Source organism: Gouania willdenowi, chromosome 14 (assembly GCF_900634775.1).
Source record: "Gouania willdenowi chromosome 14, fGouWil2.1, whole genome shotgun sequence".
NCBI classification, from domain to species: domain Eukaryota; kingdom Metazoa; phylum Chordata; class Actinopteri; order Blenniiformes; family Gobiesocidae; genus Gouania; species Gouania willdenowi.
The window spans coordinates 18010950-18035160 of NC_041057.1; the positions used below are offsets into that span (position 1 = coordinate 18010950).

The 24211-nt window shown below is 38.5% G+C and overlaps 1 protein-coding gene across 2 annotated transcripts; it reads right to left on the minus strand.

Moving 5' to 3' along the window:
• Nucleotides 1–669: 669 nt before the first annotated feature.
• thoc2 (THO complex 2) lies at nt 670–22840 on the minus strand. 2 transcript variants are annotated; one of them, XM_028465959.1, is made up of 39 exons: nt 22673–22840; nt 21048–21103; nt 20712–20803; nt 20343–20394; nt 20182–20252; nt 19901–20022; nt 19676–19809; nt 18334–18494; nt 18160–18252; nt 17851–18006; nt 17355–17527; nt 17035–17230; nt 16159–16197; nt 15938–16068; nt 15755–15856; nt 15459–15543; nt 13718–13811; nt 13525–13605; nt 13329–13425; nt 12295–12412; nt 12037–12216; nt 11799–11963; nt 11434–11709; nt 11193–11334; nt 10813–10970; nt 10541–10669; nt 10197–10328; nt 9850–10034; nt 7973–8148; nt 7674–7776; nt 7221–7597; nt 7065–7123; nt 5640–5675; nt 2614–2745; nt 2432–2498; nt 2206–2345; nt 2041–2108; nt 1303–1349; nt 670–1211 (listed from the first exon to the last, which is right to left on the minus strand). In XM_028465959.1, the coding sequence occupies exons 1-38, from the start codon at nt 22735–22737 to the stop codon at nt 1322–1324; spliced, it is 4671 nt and encodes a 1556-aa protein (XP_028321760.1). In that variant the 5' UTR covers nt 22738–22840; the 3' UTR covers nt 670–1211; nt 1303–1321. The 2 variants fall into 2 exon arrangements, with proteins under 2 accessions (XP_028321760.1, XP_028321759.1); XM_028465958.1 differs by having other exon boundaries at nt 670–1349.
• Between the last annotated feature and the right edge of the window lie 1371 nt (nt 22841–24211).

Genomic DNA, 24211 nt, shown 5'->3' on the forward strand with positions numbered 1-24211 from the left:
GGGAAAGGGAGTTAGGGTGGGACACAAAAAGAAAGCTGGTTGTGCTGAATGTATAAAGTGATCTTACTATTGAGCATATTGTGCTGTGGTGTGTAATCTATTATACCAGTCTACTGATAAACAGAGTGATTAAAGAGGGTGAGACATAACACTGCCGAGGTATAATTAATTCTTGCTAAATTCAGCATCTTGCATTGATGTCTTTTAAGATATTTTGGGTGGTTGTGAAATGAATCAAGCAAATACTTCTTAAACCAGTAAAGCCTCTGTGAAATCCTAACTGGGACCCATTGCTATAAAAGGATAAACTGTGATAGTGTGCAGGGAATAAATCCATTTAGTGTGGCAACAGAACACAAGTAGTACATCAAGTCAAAGTGACACAATAGGAAAATTTATTTATTGGCTTTTGTTCAGTTTATCGTAGAAAAAGAAGAAAGCTTACACTCATTGAGTACAGCAGTTAAAATCTCCAAAAGTCATTTCTGCAAACATTTGCACATGATGTCCAATTTTTTTCAGGATTTTTTTTTGCTTTACAACTTTACATTTGAATTAAAGGTGAATGGATACCTTCATAAATTATGTAAAAAGCTGATTAACACAAAACCACAAAGAATGCAGTGTCACCGATAAAAAAAAAAAAAAATGAACCAAAGAAATAACATGTGATATTCATGTTACCTTCTTTATTATTGTACACAATATACAAACTGGTCCTTTGTGTTTGAAACTCACCTACGCATATTGTTCAATTTAAAAGTTGGAGATAAATAAATAAAAGATATCCAAGTATCTCAAGGTGGATATGAGGTAAGTGAAAGTGAAAAGCCTGTTAACGTCAAGAAAAATGAGCAAAAGAAGTACAAAAAGTACACAATATCAAGCATGGGATCACCGACGGCATGAACAGATGCTATCAGGAGGTCATTTCATACAGTAACCATGTTTAGAAGGATAACACTGCGATTATGGCTGCACATCGTGCACAAACGCACAACAACAGACGAACCTAAACTAAAACCTCAGAGCTGGTTGAATGCACTTTAAAATGAAATCATACGTTGGTCTGTCTGTGAACTACAACTGACTGCTAAAGGTAAGGGGCTCTACAGACAAACTAGATCAGACATGAACGAGCGACTGAGTGGATGACAGAGATGCTGATGGAGTTGCCGATCGTCTCGCGGATAAAAGGAGCTTCTCCAGTTCTGCAGAATAAATGTGAGCGATTACAGAGGTCAAACGCTGAGCGTGGAGGCATCATCTTCAGGGACGCTTTGTGAAGATAGTCTACCTTACCTTGACCAATCAGAGAACACTATCTGTGCTTGTCAGAAGATTTATGAGTAGGATAGTTAAGGGAAATTAAGTAGATACACAATGGAATTTTCAGCAGGTTTGCACCTACTTATCATATGATTGCAACTGTGGGAGCTGGAGTTCATGGGACGAATGAAAGTCAAATAGCTCGCTTTGATTAAACACTGATGCTTCTACAGTTTACTATTCAGATTTGAAAAGTAAATTAATAAAACATCATTCACTAGTGTTTATTGCACCTTAGTGTGTTTGGTAAAGTTAAGACACCCAGTCCGTACGAAAAAATCTCCAAAGAACAATCTATGCTAGGCTATATACCTACTTAATACTCACTATAGCTCTCTAGTCACAATTCTCTCAATCCAACCTATGCACTGCAGATTAGAATCGACAGGTGTTAGTTTTTATAAGAGGGGGCGGGGCCAACAGTGACATCACAAACCACCATTCTGGGCCAACAGCAAAATTTGATTGTAATAGCCAGTTTTCAACCCATAGAGGGCAGTCACTCTTACACTTTTACAACAAAATACACCAAATTAAAATACTTTAATTAAAATGTTAAGCATTGGACACATATCAATTAAAGACTACTCCATACCAATACATTTGTTTTCAGCAGAGAAACACCTAATATCTACTGATAGCTAGATGAATGGACTCTCAACAAGAGCCGTCCTGAGCTTAAGTTGGTTTTAAGGCCGACTTTAAGGATATTGCTTTTTCTCCTCCTTTCCTCCGCTGCTGTCCCGCTTCTCCTTCTTCTCTTTATCGTGTCTAGACTCCTGTAAGACAAGAACCAATCAGTTATCAGCCACACTGGAAAAAACAGCTTGTTTCAGAAAGGATAAGAGAAAAGGGCATCTCAGTGGTGAACTTTACCTTTTTGCCTCCTGAGGATCGCTCTGGTTTCACAGACTCCGTTTTCTCTTTACTGGAGGATTTGGATTTCTTACTTTTCTCTTTTTCACCTAAAACAGGGGAGTCGCAGGGACTTGTGCTGAGGCTGTTTTTAGACAAATCTGGAAAGTAAAAATAAAAGTGTGATGAATCGTTGCTTTGACCTTAACTAATTTAAGCACCTGCTTCAGATCTACCAAACACGTACTGGTTCCATTTTCATCCTTTTGGCGTTTCATTGCCAGGCCGAAAATGCTGTTCTCAAAGTCGTGATCCTGAAAAGCAAACAGCAGGCGATGACATCATCCTGTGCTTAAGTGATCGTTCCATATCAGTCTTGTAGCTTCCTCAATGTTTTAAGCATATCTGAAAAACTTTTAAAACACTGACTCTCTTCCTCTCTTTGCGATCCTTCTCCTCCTTCTTCTCTTTGGACCGGCCTTGTATGATCTCTGAATCTTTCTTCTCCGCCTCTCTCTCTCTGCTCTTGGACCGGGAAACTGAATTGTAGCTGATGTGGTGCTGCAACAATAATGACGTAAAAGAAAAAAAAGAAGAAAAACAAATAGTTCTGTTATCTACACACTTCACAGCGTTACATGTATTTTCATGCATGTCCTCCATAAATTGATGTCACTCAGTGGATTGAAAACATGTTTTTAGCGTGTTTTGTACAACCCAAGCACACAACACTAAAAAAGTGGTCACCAACTTACACCACAGAAGAACTATTTCTCATTGCATTAATTCATTTACAACTTCCACAGTAGGAAATGGTCAAACTTTGCTACATTAAAAAAAAAAAAAAAAAAAATAAAAAAAAAAAAACCGTTGCATTTGTGGAGACCTGACACTGTAGTGCATGTGTGTCAAACTCATGGCCCGGGGGCCAAATCCAGCCCTTTAACTCACTCAGTGCCAATGACGAGATATTCGTAATTTCAAATCCAAACGCTCAGAGAAAACTCGTTTTGTCACAGAGATTACTAGAATACACCCTGGCGGAGGTTCCTCATCAATATCTAAGCTGTAGTGTGATGTAGTGACCAACTGGTGCCCTGAAGGTGGCAGCAGTGCACCTTTAGATGCGAGATTAGCCACTGATGCTCCCATTAGCTTCCTAATTTTTTACGAGCTCTGGAAATCCATTCATCTACACACATAGATGAAGTATAATACTTCCATACAATATTATGGGTACCCTGATGTTTGTATGATCATGTATGTAAAATTGAATCCTAAGAATGTTATATTTATAAATAGTGTAAAAAGTTTTTTTTTAAATATATATAGTCTATTTTTGTATATATGTAGTGTATAAAGTCAGTACACATGGCGACTGTAAATATATGCGAGAGACAAATGTCCACCCGCCTACGCTGACATGTATCATGTGACCACCCTGTTTAATCATTACACTATGAAAACAGGCGTGCCGGAAAGCTGCAACTCATGTCTGATGAAGGGCGGTCTACCCGAAACGTCACGTTTTTGGTGTATATTAAAAACTGAAATTGGGAGCTAACTACGCATTTGTGCGGACCTTCTTAGCATTTTTGGATCTTGTGATCCAGCACACTACCTCAAGTAAAAGGGAAGTGTGTGTTTTTTTGATTGTAATAAATAAAATGCACCCAAGAAAAAAAAACTCAAGCAGTCTCAACATCTACTATGAATACAAATGAACGTTTCAGTTCTTACTTCTAAACATCTTTGTTCACAATGCGTGATCATTATCAAACAGCCTTTAGGAGCTTTATCAGCAGCATCTAAACCCACACTGCACCAACACTGTGGAGAGGTGAAGCAGTCACACTTGGAAGCTTAAAAAGAAGTCACTGATTTGACAAAGTCGTTCAATATTTCAGTCCTGTTTTCAGCTTTGTGTTCATATCCTGCAATCTATTTTCTACATTATTTCTGACATCACAAATAGCTATTTGTAAAGTTCATCCTAATCTTGCTAGCAATAGTTTGATTTAGTGGTCAATATTTGAAATGTCTGTTAAAACAATAGAATGATTTATACGTGCATTTTCACGCAAAACAGGAACAACTGCCTGGTGTTCCACAAAAATCTTAATGAAATTCCAATTTTGATTTTGTCTCTACTGAGCGGAGACGGAGTCAAGCTTCAGGGTTGTTTGGACAAATGTGTAACAAGAGAGACTAATCAATACTCCAATATGGAAATAAGATCCAGAGTTTGAAAAGGATCAAATCAAAACTGTATTGACAAGTCACAACAATGTAAATGGGTTTGATTGTTCATCAGTAAGATTAGGAAGAGTTTTTGATTTCAACACTGTGAATAAATAACTTTTGATGTAATGACTGGAAGACTAAAAATAAAGGGTGGATTTCTCTCCCACAATTATTTTTGATTAATTAAAAACAACAAAAACAAAACTAATGCACAGAAACTTAACTACAATTACATTAACACTAGAAGTAGATTGTATCAAATGCACTCTTAACTACTCAACTTACACTGCGCAGAACAATTAACTTACTTGACTTTTGAAAGACAGCACTGAAAAGAAGACATTTGGTGATGTTGCTAAAGATGTAAGAAACGCTCCAAGAACTAGAAAGCTCCTCAAAGTACTTAATTCCACTGGTCCCCAACAATCGAGCCATTTCCACATTTGCCTGCATCACTACTTTACTCACTGCACTGAATAGGCTCAGAGTGGAAGTGAAGCACAGTTACTGCAGCGCAAGCAACTTCCCCTTACTGCATTATGGCCATTCACACCAAATGCGTCGAAAGCGTCAAAGCGGTAGGTGTACATTCACAATATATGATGGACGCGATTCTAGGGAGCACGGCAGATGCTTTTGACCTGCGTCCGGAGTTGGGATTGTTGCACTTTTGGGGAATATCGCGGCGCGTCGACCAATCAGGAGCGTTCCCCAACCGTGACATATTCAGAATAATGAGAAGAAAAAAAAACACTAATCGGCGGTGGAGACAGATGGACAGTCTCTTCTGCTGGAATAGAGCGCCTGTAGTTGGTGTCCTGGTAGGAGATGCGGGTCAGCAGGTCATCAAACTGGGCACGGGAGAGACGGATTTTGATTCTCAAAACGCATTTGGTGTGAACGTACCATTAGGAATTACTTTCAAGGCTCCAATAACTTTGAGTAACAACAGACAAATCATTAAAACATTCAATCTATTTGGTTCTGTAGAAATACCCTGAAACTTTTATGACTCATTTGTTATCTAAGGAATTCCATCCATCCATATGATAACTCATTTATGTCCAAACAAAAACATTAATCCAAAACACATACATCAGTAAATTCTGAAAATCAAATGTTTCACAAAAAGTTTTCAAAAACTGTTTCAGAGCACAACAATTTCTCATTTGCTGAAAATGCATATTTGAATTTGAAAAAAAAGTTCAAACCTTGGGTGCAGACTCCTTGGGTTCGACGCTATTGTCCTGTAGGGATGAACGGAGATGACAGATGAGCTGGGAGGGGGTGGGGAATTGGGAGGAAGTTGTCAGACAGCAGTAGAGTTGGAGTAAGGGTTGGGGAGTCGAAGCTGGCCGGATCAACAGCGAACTTCTCCCTTTATCTCCCACCTTCAAGGACTCAGGCTTTGACAAGGTTATACATAAAGGAGAGTTCATAGGCTCAACATCTGGAGTGGTAATACTTGAAATTGAAAGAACCTGAGTGTGTGTGAATATTTGGCCACTAAGCCTGTCAGTGTCGTTGATACAGACATGTCTGTAATATCAGGCAACATAATGTAAAAGTCTCTACAGAGCAGCTCATATGTTAACTACAGCTAAAGTGCAAGTGCTACAAACTGTCAAAGTGTGTTCTGAATCCTGTTAATGTGTGTGTGTGTGTGCGTGTGTGTGTGTGTGTACAACTAACTGTTGTGTGCATCCTTACATAAGTAACTGTTGCTGTCACTTACAGTTCAGGAATGGATAAGACACATGGTGCCTATTTCTTTGGTGGAAGATTAAGTTAAAGACCTAGCACAAGCTTCCAGTGGTTTGGACAAAGGCTCCAGACGCTTCAGGCTGTGCACACGCCCTCCCACACTCTCACTCTGCCGGAGGAAGCAGTGTTTCCCTCTGACCAGATGATCCAAAGTGGCAACATTCCTCCCTCTGGTTGATCTCTGCTGCTGGTGTCTTGGCGCTCTTCAAATGCTCATCAGGAGGAGCAGCTGATAGCTTGTAGTTGAAGCCAATGAAGCTCATTGCTGGTTGTTATGGCAACGGGCGGAAGAGGGACCGATGACTGTCGCAGAAAGAACTTCACCAGGCGGATGGTTTACTGGAAACGAACTCTGTGCAGCTGCCGGTGATGAGGGCACCAAATATGCTTGTGTCGTATCAATCAGGAAATCTTCACAGCTCGCAAAAACAGGAAAAAAAAGCTGGGCACCAGAAGGGTAAACTTCTGCTCCACAAAGGGAATACAAAATCTTTGCCTTTGAGGAGCTCTTGATTTAGCTAGCCGCTTCACAAAAAATCCGCATGGAATATAGAAAAGCTCAAAAAACTTTTTTTTTTCTCCAAGGCACACTGACTGCTTTCACTTATATTAAAATATGTATTATTTCATTATGAAAATACTCAATATTTACAATATTTTCTTGGCTAAGTCTCTGAGGGAAATTCTCCCAATTTTGAAGGAAAAAAAGAAAAATTTCAGGCTGATTGTCCATGGAATGCTTTCCATTAAACAGGCCAGCATGTACGACAACTCTCCATGAAAGTCTTCAGGGCTGCTGGAATGTGCAACAGCGGGGATTTCTCCAGCAGATAGAGAAGAAACGGGCACAGCCTTCTTCAAGCCATACTAACCTTAAGAGACGAGGAGTGGGACGGGGAAGAGTGACTGTCGAGCTTTCGTCTCTTGTGATCTGCAACATTAAGTAAAACAGCCTTAGTAAATGATCGTGTGATAGGGCTTTGAGTGGTGCTTTGAAGGAAAACAGACTGTATGTACAAGCTTCTCACCCCTGTCAGATTCAGCTGAATCGGATCTTGGGCCTGGTGACTTGAGGGACGCGGACACAGCAATTCTGTCTCCCTTCTCCTTGCTCTTTGACTCCTTGACGGCGTCGCGTGGCTCGATGGGTTCCCCGTTGCCGGCCTTGGTCTTGTCATCTTTGCTGATCTTCTCGTCTGGCTTCACTTTCTCCCTGTCTGCCTTGGGGGTCTTCTCCTTACCCTCACGCACCACCCGCTCCTCCTTTCCTGCCCTCTCGTCTTTCTGCTTCTCGCGGCGATTCTCGACCTTTGTCTCTGGAGTGCTGCCTGGTGTCTTTTCCTTTTTCTCTTTCTTTTCCTTCCCCATCTTTTCTTTGTCATCACGCTCTTTCACAGCTTTAGTGCTGAAGACAGGTAACGTATTACTTTAAAACTAAAATGGTGCTGAAGAAGTGTTTTGAATCTGTTTTAGATGACTACCTGTTGAGGGCACCATTTCCATTGCTGGTGGTCACTTTAGCCGCTGCACTGTTTGCTTTATTCACTGGTTTTGTCGTCCCCTGAGACTTGTCTTTTCCCTTTTCTGTATACAAAAAAAAAAAAAATTGTCACTTAAAACTATTATTTAAAAGGGTCAATAAGAGCAAATGCATGAAGGAGTCTTTAATTAAAAAATATATAAACGTTAAACTCAAGGTATAGCTATAGCCATTTTTTCTGATTCCCAGAATCAAACAGAAATTTAACAGTGCTTATTCTTGTATGCGTGTATCACTCACCGCTGTCCTCTGGCGTCCCCTCCTCAATCTTAATCATGCTGGTGGAGGGCTTGCCCGTACTGCCGGGGCCGTTCTGTTGACTGGCAGGCGTGGCACTGCGTGTGGGCTGCTCCTTGTGGTGAAACTCGTTCTCAGGGACCATGTGCACCTTCTGGCTTTTCAACCGACCTGAATAACTGTAAGATGCACAAAGGGTTTATAAAAAGCAGCGGCAAATGCAAAACAAAAGGGACGTGTCACACCGTGCACTGATTCAAGGAGAAACACAAGACATTTGATATTTACTTAATTCGGCTGTCCAGATACGAGTACTAATAACTTAATTAAGGGGCATGGATATTTAACTCAGGATCAGCCTGTAGACCACAGGAAAAGTTTAAAATTCTTACAGACATAAACCAATACCAACTGGGAATAATGCTTCTGATAGTATTTAGCTAAATAATGCTTACATGGCTATAGGGCTGCAACTCGTCGTCGACTATTGAAACGATTAGTCGACTAATCGAACGACAAATCGAACATATATTTGCTCTATGTTGCTACAATCTTTTAAATTTGGTTTGGGACAAATTACGACAAATAAAAACAATAAATAAATAAATGAATGAAACAATTCCCAACTTAAAGTGTAAACAGGTTCCTTACAAACACAAAATAAATTGAATAAATCAACACTAGAATCTGCTTTAGTAATAGCATTTACACATTTAAAAGCTTGTGCATGCATATTGGTCATGCCATTATTGTATATAATTAATTTATTTCCTCATTAATAATGAAATTATTTTCTAAAAAAATAAAGCACATAAGCTAAAATAACTACATTAGTGTTTTTACTGTTTAATATAAACCACTGCTGTTGAATCTAGTTTAGCTTATAGCTAATGAATTACATAAAGTTATGGTTGATAAATATCTCTATGATTTTCTATAATTAAACCAGATCAAGCTGATGATTTAATCGTTCAGGATATTTAGGTGTAATAATCACAATAGTTACATTAGTCTAATGGGATTAGCTTTGTCAGTGAACAAATGAAATATAATTAAATATATTGCATTTCACAAGTTGGGACGGATGAATAGTGACATTAGTATTTATGCTAACATTTGTTTCACACGACGTGTGACATGTTAGCTTTTATCCTTCCATACAAGTGTTAAATCTGACCATAAACAAATTTGTTGCCCTTTGTGGTTTAATGACAGTAAGCCGTGTGTTTTAAGTTGGTCTATTCCTTTAATGCAATGGTTTGCGTTAGCTCTTCTTAGCCCAGTCCTATGTTTTGGTGGGTTAGCTAGCATGCTTTAGTAGAGCACCGTCACCGTGATTGTGGGAACTTTTGATGGATCTGACAGAGGAACTTAAGACTGGTTCACTTTGTTTTGTGTGTGTCTGGTCTTTACCAAGTACTGGTGCCTGATATGTTGCTGCTCGTCACAGCTTCAGATAGACTGTGACGAGCAGAGCGACGTCAACAGCGCTGGGCTCCCGGCAAAAGCGACACAATATTCTTACCAGTGGGAATGTTTTTGACGATATATCTCCCGCTAATCACGTCCATAATATGCATATAGCTCTAAGCAAAGATATATAGATGGTGAGATGAGCCACTCCTCATTTAAAAACTATGTTCTGCTCCGTCCACAGCTTGAAGAAGACGTGATGACGTAACCGACAATTGTCGACAAATACATTTGTCAGTGACTAATTCTGTTATCGATTTTTGTCGACAATGTTGCACCCTTACATGGCTACCATCTTGATAATTCAGTGAGCAAACACCACTTCTCCTTATAAAGAAAAACGTGATTCTACAAAATAACAATGATTTGCTCCTTGTGGAGCTGAACAGCACACAATGCTGTGTTACCCCATTGCTAAGGCATAGAGGTCTGGTCTCTTATCCTTCTCCTCCAGGCAGATCTTGTGGACACGGCACTCCAGTGCTTGGCCAAGGTTCAGGACTTTAGGGTAACAAGGCAGGATCTTGATGAGCACGATCAGAATGTTGCGGATGTGGGTGTAGTCTCCCGTTTCCAGGCAGTGAACTGAAGCCTGAATGAACGGCAAATACAAATAATTACACACCCGCAGAGCTCAGCATTTATTTTCAGCTTTTTTGGGGTTTGAGGTCACTGTTTATGTAAGGAGACGTGAATTACAATGAAGTAATGATAATAAAATAAAGCTTCTATAATAACAATAAGGAAAACTCACTTTAGTCAGCATGTAGTGCCATTTATGAACCACGTGTCTGAAGTTTTCATAATCCAACTGATCAGCTTTGTTTCCTCCATCAAAGCCTGTGGCTCTGAAGATGGTCAGGAAGCCAGGGTAGTTAGCACACTCCTATGAACACACAATGAGAAAAAACAGCTACAAGTGATACATTTTATTAAAATAAGTCATGTTGAAGGTGTGTTTGCGCACAATCTCCAATTCAAAATTCTCTGCAACAAAAGTAGCAATATTTAAAACAAAATTATGAACTATAAACCTCAACTTCCACAGTCCAACTCCTCACTCTAAAAAGAAGTATTTTAGAAAACAGGAAGTGCTACCTTCTCATAGGTAGCTCGGTCACTGTGCCAACGGGTCACAGTTTCCAACATGCAGCACAGGAAGCGTCCGTAGCGGTGGGACTCGTTCTCTGTACAGCTGGCCACAGTGTAAATAGTAGCAGAGAAAACCTGCCAAGCACCACAAAATTATGCTTTAATTTTGAAATGCTAACACCCAAAATTCATACAAATTACAACCAAGATTTTGACATCTCAAATGCTAGATATATTCGCTTTGATCAACAGGGCAGTGTTACTTTTGAAGCTCTTACCCTATCATAACACAGGAGGGTGCAGAAGTTTGGCGTCTTTTGCTGATGAACCAACTCGACAAAGCGGGCGCAGTACACCGCGTCGATGGAGGAGAAGATGCAGCGCGGGAACAGACAGAGCTGCAGGAACTTTGTTATGGTCTCATTCTTTGTAGATTCTGTCATGAAATTAAATACAACAATTAACATTAGGTTAATTCCAAATAAAAACATTGAAACTGTAAATCAGGCTTGGATTATTGGTATCTTGAATGCAGGGAAATAAAGGCAGGTTCATGATACAATGGGCAGAGAAAAGCCCTCGACTGACTTCAGAAGAAGATAGCAATAATGTTGTAAATTTACATTACAGCAGAACTGAGAACAAGTGGGAGACTTACTGGTCAACAACCAGTTGTCCTTTTCAAGTTTGAGACGATGCAAAACTCTTTGGACATGTTCCAGCTGCTTCTTCTCCTCTTCCTGTAGTTTTTCCTGCAGAGCAGTACAACGCTCCTTTTCCTTCTTCTTTTTATTTATTGGCTACATTAAAGACAGAAAAAAAATACATTGTCAATGCTACTCCCCAAAGACCTTAAACCACACACATGCAAACACTTGAACACTGGTGTGTGCACTCACTATCTCAGGGTTATCTTCAATGGCTTTTATCTGAACCTTGAGCTTGTTAACCTCCCGTTCATAAGCTGTGTGTGGCACGGCCAAGTCATACATTGTGAGCGACCAGAAGGTGGCGTAGAACTGGGGTCGGAGATCATCCCAGACTCTGGCTGGATGCAGCGATACCACAGCCTCGTGCACTGGTGTCATCACCTGGTCACAGGCTGCTACGTACTTGTGCACCTTCTGCTGTTGCCGATTGCCTTTCTCTGCTTTCTTAAGCTCATCATACTTGGACTGTGTGGGAACACAACTTCATTAAGCATTTCCGCCAAAAACAAGTTAATATAACAAAATGTGGCAGATCACATCAGTAAAGCACTTACCAAAATTTGATGAGCGTACATTGGCCGAGAGAGGAAAAAGGCAGCATCATGTGGGGTGTGGAACTGGTTGCACAGAATGTCGATGGAAGGAACCCGTTTGATGTAGTCCTCTGTGCTCAGGTTAGAGGCGAGAAAGCCACCAAACTGCACCAACGTGTCATGACACTGCAGAAAAGCAATGTTTGTAACAAGGACTAAGCTACAAATACAAGTAATTAAACCAAAAGTGACTAGATACCTGGTCATAGAGGTGGCCAACAAGTTTAAGATGTTTCTCTCCACCCTCTGAGAATACAACACCATTCCGCTGCTGGGCCATAAGTAGACACAACGGCAGAGCGAGTTCATGGTCGAGCAGTGCTTCTTTGAGACGCTGGGAAGACTTTTTAGTGTTTCTAATTTGACCAAAGTAACCGCCCTGTAAGAAAAAAACGGAGCAATTAATGTGATGAAAACCTGAACTACCATAAGGCTTATCAAACAGTACAGCACAAACCTCTGCTTTTAGTTGTTCACCACCAGTCATTGCCTCCAACTGCTCTGAAGTCATCTCATCTGTGATCTCAATGCCAGCCATTTTCTGCACAACCTCTTTGAGGATCAGCAGGTCAAAACTACAGAGGGAGAGGCATTGGAAACAAAAAACCTGATTTATGACAGTTTACGTTTTCTGGAAACATCCATTTGTTTATGTGCAGTTTTTAACTCATTTGGTGGAAAACAAAATATCAAGAATATTTTGCATTGCCAATAGTTTCTTTGTTAACAGAAAAATGACCATATAGTAGGGGTGGGACAATATTGTAACGGTATACAATACTGAGCTTACGATAATAATATGGGACGATATTTTTGGAAAGGGAAAAAGGGCACCAAAAAGCATGCTACTATTTGACCAACTTTGGGCATACTTACTCTGGGTACAACCTTTTTAACTCAAGTGAATATAAATAGTAAAATAAACAATAAGATAAATGAGATCAATAGTTCCAATATAAAGTGCAAAAACTGGCACTCGGCAAATAAAACAAAAAAAAAACAGATAAACAAATCATGCCGGTCTAAAATTAAAGCCAAATCATGTTATGACATTCCTCCAAAAAAATATTCTTATCTGTGCATGAACTTTGCACAGAAAATTTTTCAACTTACAAACTACTAAAGTCCACAGAGTCCAGATTTAAGACATGGACATGTTCATTTTCAACAATCTTCTACGTCTTTCTTGGTTATTGGCGTGTTGCAACCAACTTAAATATGTGCATATCGCCAGCTACTGGTCATGTTTTATTGCATTACTTTAATCATTGTCATAGTCATTCCTCACCCATTAAAGGACATATACTCAATCATTTTTCAACAATATTAGCATGTCTACATTTTATGGCAACAATTGAGGATTTAGATATTGACAATGAAATGACGATACCACTTGTACCATCAACAATATATCTTGTGACGTTATATCAATATGGGTGGTTAAACACAACCTGGTCATTAGTGTAATTTTCTCTACACAGTGGCTTGTACCTCTTTCCTGCTTTTAGCTGATTGGTGACATACTGAAGTAGACCAGCCAGCTCTATGGGATATTTCCTAAACACTGCTCCACACAAACTCGCCAGACCTTGGTTGACAAAGAGCACAAGCATACATGAAACGATTATTTCAACCCTTCAATATTTAAATTAATTTATCGATCAGCTGCAGCTGCAAAGTTACTCACTCTGAAGCCATGAAGAGATGGTGGTGTCATCATGCTTCATTTTCTCCTTCTCGGGGTTGGCCAGTGCCTCTATGATGCAATCTGAAAACAAAGTCAAGGACGCCAACGTGCACGCATACCAAAAAGAGACGCATTTCTGATGCACTGCATACACACACTGTCTGAACAAGCACATCTACATAATGTAGGATACAGGCCAGCACGTCATAGTTGAGAGATGTGAGGTATTTCAATGAGTCCACCACTGGAACAATGAGGTTGTCGTACCACTGGATCTGAGACAGCATCTGGGCACAATAAAACATGATTAAAAAACCTTTACATTTCAACATATCAATAGACTGATATGAATACTAAATTAAAAGACTTAAAAGGAAATGTTTTTTCCTATTATGAGTTTACATTTATTTTTTGTGCTGCAGGCAAACCTTGTGTTCATATTATTACATTTAACTTCATTCTTGCAGTTGTTTTAGAAAACTGCCGTTTAAAAATCTCGCAAATTTACATTAAATTTGCTTCCACTAAATTCTATAATTATTTGACTGATTAGGGCATTACATATGCAAAGGATGAATGTGGACAAACACTCTGTTGTGCAAGTTGTGTGTTTCCATACTCATTAAACATTAAAACAGGGCCGCACTTCAGCCAATGGGGTGACGGAATTTGAGTTTGATTGGTGTATCCATGTAATTCATCACGTTTTCATAAAGTTTATTGAAAAAATAGTTATCTATAAACAAACCGTTTGCAATTTTCGATTTAAATCTAACAAACGTTTGAGTAGATTAAAGGTCCCGTATTATGAAAAACGTTTTTTCTGGTCTCTACATCTATAAACTGGTTCTCCCTGAGTCTGCCAACTGCCAGAATGAGGAAAACAACCGATTCCTGGACGGTCTCTGCAGCCCACCCACTGGTAAAACAGCGCTCCTACAGGCTGATTCAGATTCAGCTCCTGTCGTGGCGTAACCAAAGGAGTCATTTTAATGAGGCCGACCTCCTCTGAGCGGTGATAGGAGTCTTTGTGACACAATGCGACGCAGCGGTTGGACAAAACAGTGAACTATTACCGTGATCACTAACAGCATTCAAATTCTCACAAATAAAATTTACAAGACTTATTTTGCCATTTTCGTAGTAAATCGAGCATAATTTCAAGGATTTTGGGTTTGTAAAAACCATTTAAAAAAAAACAAAAAAGGCTCAAAGATCCTAAATATTGTTATCTATTTGTTGTCCTTTTTGGGGTTGTTTTTGTTACCATGCCTCTATTTGTAATTTTTGCTTGAAAACACAGGTAGTGGATTCTTTTCACAACAAATATGCATGTTTTTTTCTTTTTCTACTTTGCATAATATGTATGTAATAAAAAAAATCAACTTTTTTCTTGAGAAAGAAGCAAATTGTCTAGTATCAAGAAAAAGTTTTATTTTCTGTTAAATATTTGAAATTGAGCTTTGTTTAAAGGGCCCATGTTAAGCTAAATTGACTTTTCTGTGCTTTAAACATCATAAAGTGCTATTTGGGCTTCATACACATGCCCAAAGTGTTTTTTTCATTGATTCCCTCAATCGTTAGAGGGTGATTTGCTCCTTTCTTAATGCAGGGCGAGCCCAAACACCTCGCTCCAATTTGATGACGCGTTCCCACTTTGATGACGAATTTGAGAAGCCTCGCCTCCAGACACGCCCATGAGGGTGAGCATTTCAGCGTCATTCGCGCAGTGGTATGTATGTATTTTCTACAGTCTATGTATGTACCGGCGAACGCCCAATTAATCAACGGAATAATTGATTACCAAATTATTCAATAGCTACACCCCTAATAAAATCCTTCAGTTTGAGTTACTTTTTGATGAAAAATAGTCATTGTTGTGATTATGTGTTAAGTCTTTACTGTAATGAAATGAAAGAAACTTAAATACTTACATAATCAAAGAGGATAGTAGGATTGCTATGACTCAATTTGCCAATCTGCCTTCCAGATTGTTTCACATTCTCTTTGGTCAATCTCCTGAAAACAGAAAAAAGGATCAGATAGAAAAAGACAGATTGTAACTGCAGTATGATACAAGGAATACTGTCAGTCCAGGTTATTACATATGAAAGCTTCAGCAAAGTTGGAAAATGTTGGCATAAATGTAAAGTTGCAATAAAAGATCAAGGTTTTTAGCTATCAGACATAAGCCCTTTGAGACCAAAATCATGTCGGGAAGTACACTTACTTCATAATGTATCTTGCCCTCTCCACAGTCTGAGCTTTGACTTTGACCAACAGTGGGTGGCTGGTATAAGTCTCATTTTTCCATTGCCCATATAACCGGTATCTAAGAATTAATAGTAAACAAGGTTTTTAAAATGATACATAAAACAAAAACGGTGCCAAAGTACATTTGCAGGTGTCTCACCTATGCTTGTAGGGAAAGAGCTTGAAGAGACCCCACAGTTCCTCGGACATACACGCGTTGCACTCCATCAGAGAGAGAGAGGGAAGTAACACCTGGTCTGCAATGCTCAAGAAACAACTTAACAGGGTATCCTGCAATTAACGCACACAAAACACACATTAAATGAAGGTCTTGCCCAGAAAAGACTTGCTCTAAAATGAAAGATTTGGTTATATACATACCACCCTGTCTTTGAATCCAGCACTGCCTTCAGTTTGGTACTAAGGAGCAAAAGGCATCAAACATGAGAATGAGGAATAATTTAAATGCGACCACTCAAAATCAAACTGGGGACCACTGGCAGCCGGTGGGCCAAAACAACATTGTCAGAATACCGTTTATACTTTTAGTAAAAAATTAATAACAAAAATAACGAAAAATGCAATGTATAATAATTGTTTTAGCAGGCTGAAATAATAATAGTTCCTAAAATCTTAACAGTTGAAATGAAACTAATAAAACAAGAGGATTTGCCTCTTTAAGGTGATATGACCATTAAATAATGAAAGTAACGTGCTCCATCACCAGCTCTCCCACTATGACTTTAACCAAAAGGTTGGGGGTTCAAATCCCGCTCTAGCCAAGTCATTGTGTCCTTGGGCAAGGCACTTTGCCCATATTGCCTAGTATGAATGTGGTGTGTGAGAGTGTTGGTGGTGGTCGGAGGGACCGACGGTGCACTATGGCAGCCTCACTTCTGTCAGTCTGACCCAGTGCAGCTGTGGCTACAATAGTAGCTTACCACCAGTGTGTGAAAGAATAATGCACATCAATGTAAAGCGCTTTGAGTGTCTATGATAAAGCGCTATATGAAATCCAATGCATTATTATTATTATTGTTGTTATGAAAATAAGCAGGCACTGGTGTGTTAACATTTAACTTTGATTACTTGATAAGTAAATGAACTGATCCATAATTATTGAAAATGAATCACAGGCAGATTTTTTGTTGTTTACTAAAAACTGGGGCGGGCCTACAAACAGTGAGAACAGGGTCTGAAGTCATTTCACTCCCAGGAATTAGATGATAATGTGTCATTAGGATGAAGGTAGATTACCTCTTTCATGAAAGCTTTGCCTAGACGCACAATCTTTGCAAACAGGATGGGGTCATGTGAAAGGTGAGGGCCAAGGTAGCAAATCATGCTGAATGTGTCCCTGCGAAGGTCCTCAAAGTTCTCTGCAGGCTGTGGGGCTCCTTTGTTCCTCAGTGGATGTAATTTACCCACCCTTGCGCCCTTTGGAACACCAGCCCTTGAAAAGAAGACATTTAAGTTTTATTGTTATTATTTCAGTTTATCGTTCTTTTTCCTTTTTATTTAGATTTTAGGGTCCAAAAATGCATGATGGGATGCAATTACATCATTAACATAAATACCTTCGGTAAAGAGGCTCCACAGTCAGGTGCACAAGCTGACACAGTGCCAGAGCAATGGCCTTGTGAGAAGTAGCGTAGAAGGGAGGCATCTGGTCCATAATACTCTGGGCATGGTGCCAGTCTCCAATCCTGAGCAGCGCTTCCAACAGTCCAAGCTTCTGGTTATCAGGTCCCTTCATGCACAAAACAGGGACATCCACTGGTTATGGTTGGTTGGATGATTATGTTTACTTAAATTAGCCAAGTAACACAAAATGAAGCAGTTAGAGGAAAAGAGGACACATACTCAAAGGGATTAGCTGTTTAATAATAATTAACAAAGCAGAGCCCTAACTATTATCGCCCACCAAAAGTAAATATTAAATCCAAGTTCCAAACAATGCAATTTCCAAAGCACAGCTTACAGTGTATCTGTTTCGCTTACAGGACTTTCGCTACCTTAAATATGAACTCAAACACAAAGGAAAATGTTGAATAGTCAGTTAAAATTACTTACCTTGTCATTTTTGTCCTCCTCCCGTTCTTTATCCTTATCTTTGTCTTCCGTTTTCTCTGAGGGCAACACAACCATAACCAGCTTACGTGCAATCTGCTTGGCTTCGGAGATGTCATTTTTGTGCTCCTCTACGATGGCAGCATCCTGCGGCAAAAGCTGGAAAAGCAAAGGAAACTGATTTCTAAGTCCAACATTTTAGGTTATACAAAGAATCACATTCAGTATGTATTCAAACTGTTTCCAGACTTCGATGGCAATTAAAACATTTAAAGATATGTGGTAATTAGTGGCCATAATTGTTGTTCTTACATGTATGTAAAGGTCTTCCAACTCTATCAAGTGATGATGAAGCAAAGCAGCAGCAATGTGATAAAGGGACTTGGGGGTTTCCTCATTGGGCTCCTGAAAAAAGACAAAATGCAATACTTCAAGCAAATGTAGATGGAAAAGTAACCTTTACATTTCCTCATTTGATTTTCTCACCTGATAGAATTTGAACTTGAAGCCTAGAATGTGACAAAGGGTGAGGGGCTCACACATGTAGGACTTAATGAGAGACAGGAAGAACTCATCTTGGTCAGCTCGGCTTTCGTATACTTCCAAAATGATGTTCAAAACCCGATTAGGGTCCAAGTTGAAACATCCTGTGGAAAAAAGGAGCACAAAACAATGGAGCAGCTGATTTATCAGAGGGTCCTTATGTGACTGGATCTCATACATGACCAGTGGGAAAATGTGAAGCCAGCAGCAAAGTGTAGCAGGAATTTTAATTTCATACGCTGTCGCCAGAGGTAGGGGAAGTTGATTCCTGTGACTCAACGTGAGTAAGAATAAATTCACCACTTTCAGGACCAAAGGTTGAAGCAGTTTTGGAAAGTGTTCATGTGACACTCGTGACCAAAACTCAACAGTTACTGTAAGTGTAAATGTAACATGTCTAGTTTTTTTTAAAGGGATTTTATTTTTTACATTTAAGAAAAATAGTTATAATTTGGCAATAATTTGAAAGTGGAGGACAAATAAAATTTTGCAACTCAATGATTGATGGTGAGGCAGGACAGCAGCTGAGGGGGAGAGAAGAGCAGATAAGCAAACTGCTACATCCCAAGCTTGTCTTAAAAAACAAAAAAAAAAACAGGAGTATTACATGTGGCGCGATCACCAGGGAACAGTGTGTGTGTGTGTTGAGCCGGTGACAGGGTAGCGAGAAAGAGAGAAAGGGTTGATCACTTATTTTCTTTCTTACTCCGCTTTTACGATTTAAATGATCAATTTACGGAGATATTAAAGGAAGAGTTCACTCAGAATGTGTTATGATCAGTAGGTTCTGTGGTTTTCCAGAAGTTAAATGCTTTAATTTTGCCCCAATAAATTGATGAAATTGTACAGCCTCCACAGTCGCCATCTGCACTGAAGTGGGAGGGAGCAGGGAGGGGCTGCAGTCTCCGCTCTACAGACAGTGAAGGACGAGGGATTTGTTGCTTTAAGTCGCTTAAAAAGTTCAGATTTTTCAACTTTGAGCGACAAAGTCGAGCATATCGTCGCTCAAATTACACGTCACGTCGCTTTAGGGGAGATAACTTGAGGTTGCGTCATTTACATTTATTTTAATGTAATCGCGTTGCTTCAGTCACATTTGGTGTGAAAGCACCTTAAGAAGAAAAAGTTTGTTTCAAACCCTGGTTAGTTTAAAGCCGTGCTACAGTATGTCTGCTATGTTGTCATTTTTATTCATGGAATAAAATGCAAAGTAGTACTACAACCCTGGTAAAAGATAGTAGCACTGCTTCAAATGTAGAGACCGTAAAAACAACTTCATTGGTACCTATGAGGGATTTGATGCTCTCCAGGACGGTGTGACTCGTGACGTTGCCTGACAGATCTTGTCCAAGCTCAGAGACTAGTTTGGCGTAGCCTTCATTCTCTTCCCTGAGCAAGTTAAACTTCTGCTGCTTGTAGCTGCAAAAAAGATGACAATACATTAAATACTGTGTGAAAGCCTAACATATTGAGGCATTTATCTGCATGTACACTGGTCTCTACTGCTTACAAAAGTTTCGTCTTGATTTTGACTATCTTCTGGTTAAACTGGTGAGCTTGTTTTATAAGTCCAAGGGATTCAAGGGTTTCTGGATCCAGCCGCTCCTTAAGAATGGTCTCTGATAGAAAAAACTGAAAGACAACATTTAAGCAATTATGTAATATGTTACAACCATTTTATTTGACTTTTCAGTAAGCTTAAATGTTTCTTTCTCTACTAATACATTTGATTGTGTTGTTTTGATGTTGTGATGACAGCATCAGTCAAAATGGCAGAAGATTTGCTCTTACCAAACATGTTCCCACTAACTGAATGTAGTGGTCACGTTTGTGTTTGTCTTCAAGGGCACCGGTCTCTAAATCTGAAAAAAAAAATATGCATCAAAATTCACTATTAAAGAAAATACACTTAGTACATTAGAAAGAAATTTGGGAAACTGAAGAAACGTTACCTAGTATACTGAACACGTCTGCTAAAACTGATGGCAGGTCTTCTCGAAGTTCCTGAAAATCAAAGATTTCAGTATTTGATAAAGAAAAGGCTTTCTAGCACATTTAAGAATCATGACATTGTTTTCGTGCTATGGTCCATTACTTTCTTTTTAAATTGATTGTTTTAACTATTAATAAAGACTTTAAAACACAAGACTAACCTCAAGAATGTTCCTAAATTTAACTTTCAGCAGGATGGTTACATAGAAATACCAACAAAATTATTGCCAATAAAAGGTATGACAAAAACAGATTTTAAATAGTTTTCGAAGCACTGCCTTTCTTTGAAACTGTTTGACGTCAAAGTAAAACAAAGAAGTCACTTATACCATCACGTCCCCAAGGACATTGGTGACAAGATCCAACTTCAGGTTCCCCTGTATGACTTGAGAGCAGAGATCATATAAGGCGGGCTGAATGTCTGGAGGATGAAAAAAAAAAAACCCAATAAATTTACATACTAAGTAAAAAAATAAAAACTCTTAACTGCTACAAACATCTTATTTTAAAACTGTAACAAATGCTGAAGTTACGTTTAGATTGTTCAAGTAAACATAAAAATATCCTTAGAATTAGAAAAGTGGTTAACCTGATTCTCTCTCGCGCACATACACGGTGAATCTAAAACATACATTTCAAAGAATACAAGATCATCCTCTGCTCACCTCCATCTTCAGTTCCATGAACTTTTTTGTCTGTGAGCTTTTTGCAGAGCTGAAAACTACAAAAAGATAAAATTGTGTTTAAATATGATTTATATAACTTGGAAAAACTACCCAGAAAGCACATAGTACAGTGGGTAATCAAAAATGAATATATACATCTGCCAACATACCATACAGTGCACACTGTATAAAAACTATAAATAAGTGTGTGTACCCCTAAGAATTTAAGGTAAAAAAAAAAAAAACAAAGTCATGAATAAATGATGATAAATCATTCTGAAAGTATTGTTGGTATTTATGTGTGATTCAAAACAAATGAGGAGTTAAACAAAACCAATTTTATTTGGCACAAAACATTTCCTCGCTGTACAAAGCATTAAAGTCCCACTTTGGTAATTTAACAGAATTCACTTTTTATAGAAAGTCCCTAGCGTGAAAAATGCTATTAAAACTTGGTGAAAAACACAGGAATGTTAAGGATTATTAGTTGATTTGTTGCACAATATATTATTACAGGCCTAAACTCACAGGGCCTTGCAGTGGCCTGATCCAGTGCTACTGACTGGACTATTATAAACCTTTGTGTACTTCAGGACGTAAAGGCCGGATTATGGGCAAATGTAAATCCTATTGTAGATGCCCTGAAGTTGGTTTTACTTCTAGATTGTCTGAGTTTACGAGGTCGCACACAAATATGCAGACATAGCCCATTTTAGCCTTTGTTATTACAGTGAACGACTTACATCACGATTCCAGTTCGCTTACACAACTACACACGCCATCCTAACGACGGCTACCTGGTCCTAACATGAACACGTTCACGTAACAATTGCATTGATTAAAATGGTGATGCATTAGCAATACACCACGTAACTACTAGGATTACATAATATCACGCGTTAATATTTTATTAGATATATAAAATTACGGATTGATTGCGTTCCTCGTGTCTTCTCTTTTTTTTTTTAATGAGTTGAATATTTCTTAAGGATGGGGTTGAGTGGTACTTTAGTAAGCAAATGCTTCAGCTAACTTGTGCTAACATGATGTCGGGTCCGTTGTTTTCCCCCCTTCAAGATTATTAACCGACGTTATTAAACACAGCAGTTTAAAAAGGTCTAAAATATCTTGTTATCTGATGTGATTCGATTTAATCGCAACTACGATTTAAATTCGGAAGACTCAACTTCAACAGCTGGTTAAAAACAACTTGATGGCCAAAGTGAAGTTAGCTACATCAAAGCTAGCTAGCTAGCTTAGCTTTGATAGCATCGTGTTTACAAATTAACGGGAGTTGTAGCTTGTGCTAGCTAGTAGGCTAATATACGGCTAGTCTTCGCTTGCTAGCTTATTCAACATAGAAATGACACGTTAAGTGCAACACATTTCCACCAAATGTGCTTAAATCGAGGAAAAGCAAACTGTATTTCCTACGTTGGAAAGTATGTGTCCATTTTTATTTTATTTTTTTTCTAAATAGCCCTTTCCACTGTTGTCAGCTGCCTGTTAGACACTACAAACACTTGGCCTCTATATTCGAATGCTACGAGGCCACTCGTTTGACAATAAACAGCTGTTAGAAGTGCATTACATTAAACTTAAGGATTACACCGAGAGCTACTCACAATTCATGTTTTCCTGATTTTTCCCAGTTTTTGATCCATTCAGCAGAGAGGATGAGTGTCGCCATCTTCCACTCACAGGCCGGATGTCTAGCTTGTCATGGCACTCACAGGGTCAAATGTGCTGCTTAGCCGCTGTTAGCTCACTGCTGCAGGGCGAGCCGGTGTGCGCGCTGCTCACAGTCTGTCTGTTTGCTAAATGGTTGCTATAACAGCATACTTTTCAGATAAATAACAATATCTTTTATGCAAATACAAAATGAATAGATAACAAAGCCCAAGCATACAACAGTGTTTTTAAATACAACTTTTCTCCAATTGTAACATTGTGCAAAATGTTCCTATCAGTTATTCATCTTCATCATGGAGACAATACTGTAAATATGATTATGGATTTACTTGTTGATAATGATAAACAAATAAAAATAAACACAAATAATAAAGATAAAGCTTTATGACAATTAAAATCATCAATCAGCTTATATTCATTATGAAGGACCGAGATAAACTTATTTCATGTTCTGTGTATATCACTGTTTCAGAATTATGCAAAAAATTTATTAAAGTGTATTTTGTTATTAGTAATTTAGGAATGGGCACACATTTTACAAAGTAGCGATCCTAGGAATAAGTCTACTTTTCAATAATAACCATATCTACCTGAGTTTAAAGATGATTAACAACACATGAAATATGGCTCAACCACAAAACCAATTGTACAGGGATTTTTTTTAATTCATATTCAAGTTTGAATAGAATATATTCAAATATTTAATTGCAATAACAAAACATGCATTGCTGTCTATAAAAGATTGCACTTCTTGCAGTGCTAACCTTTGACAGCATGTGCAGACAAAGAAGAAGAAAAAAAATAGTTTGATGGTAATACTGTTCATCTAGTAACTTATTTTCTTCAAACAATAAAACAAATATCCAAGTATGCAATGGGCCCTTTTATAATTACAATAAAACTAAATTATACGTGTAATTAATTGAACATATAGCAGGGATATTCACTGAAGTACATTATCTTATCTTTTATAATGCTTAGCTTCTTTCGAGTCATGGTATGCTTTCATTTATACCAGTTTACTCGGGTCACTGTACACACCCTAGAAATGCTGCCAGTCCTCTGCAGGACTAATACACAGAAATAATAAAAAGAAAACTTATTCTGTGTGTACTGTAGATAGTTTATTTTACTTTAGTCATGAAAACAAAGGAAACTCCAGCATGGAGAACACAATAGTATTGCATGCTAGTATTTAAATAGGTATGCATATACATATTTATGTATGTTTTAGCAGTTCAATACAAAACAGGTGAGATCCCCCCAAAAAAAATTATTATGAACATTTACAAGCAACTCACAGATTACTAAAGAAAGTTAAATATGGTAAAGTCAATAAAGGCATAAAAGCTCAACCTGCCAAACAGGATCATTTACAGAGGATAAATACATATTACAATTGAAATTGAAATAAACAAAAATAATGCCCAGTATGTGTAACTATAAGGAGAAACATTTACATTATTTAGCCT

Bases quoted from the DNA above. Each gene is read 5' to 3' on its own strand.
- thoc2 (XM_028465959.1), bottom strand. From the start codon at position 22,737: ATGGCGACACTCATCCTCTCTGCTGAATGGATCAAAAACTGGGAAAAA. The intron at 19,810-19,900 runs GTAAGCAGTAGA...TCTTTTTTGCAG, and splicing joins AAAATCAAGACGAAACTTTT to CTACAAGCAGCAGAAGTTTA. The intron at 12,217-12,294 runs GTTTGTGCTGTA...TTTTTCTTACAG, and splicing joins GTGAACAACTAAAAGCAGAG to GGCGGTTACTTTGGTCAAAT.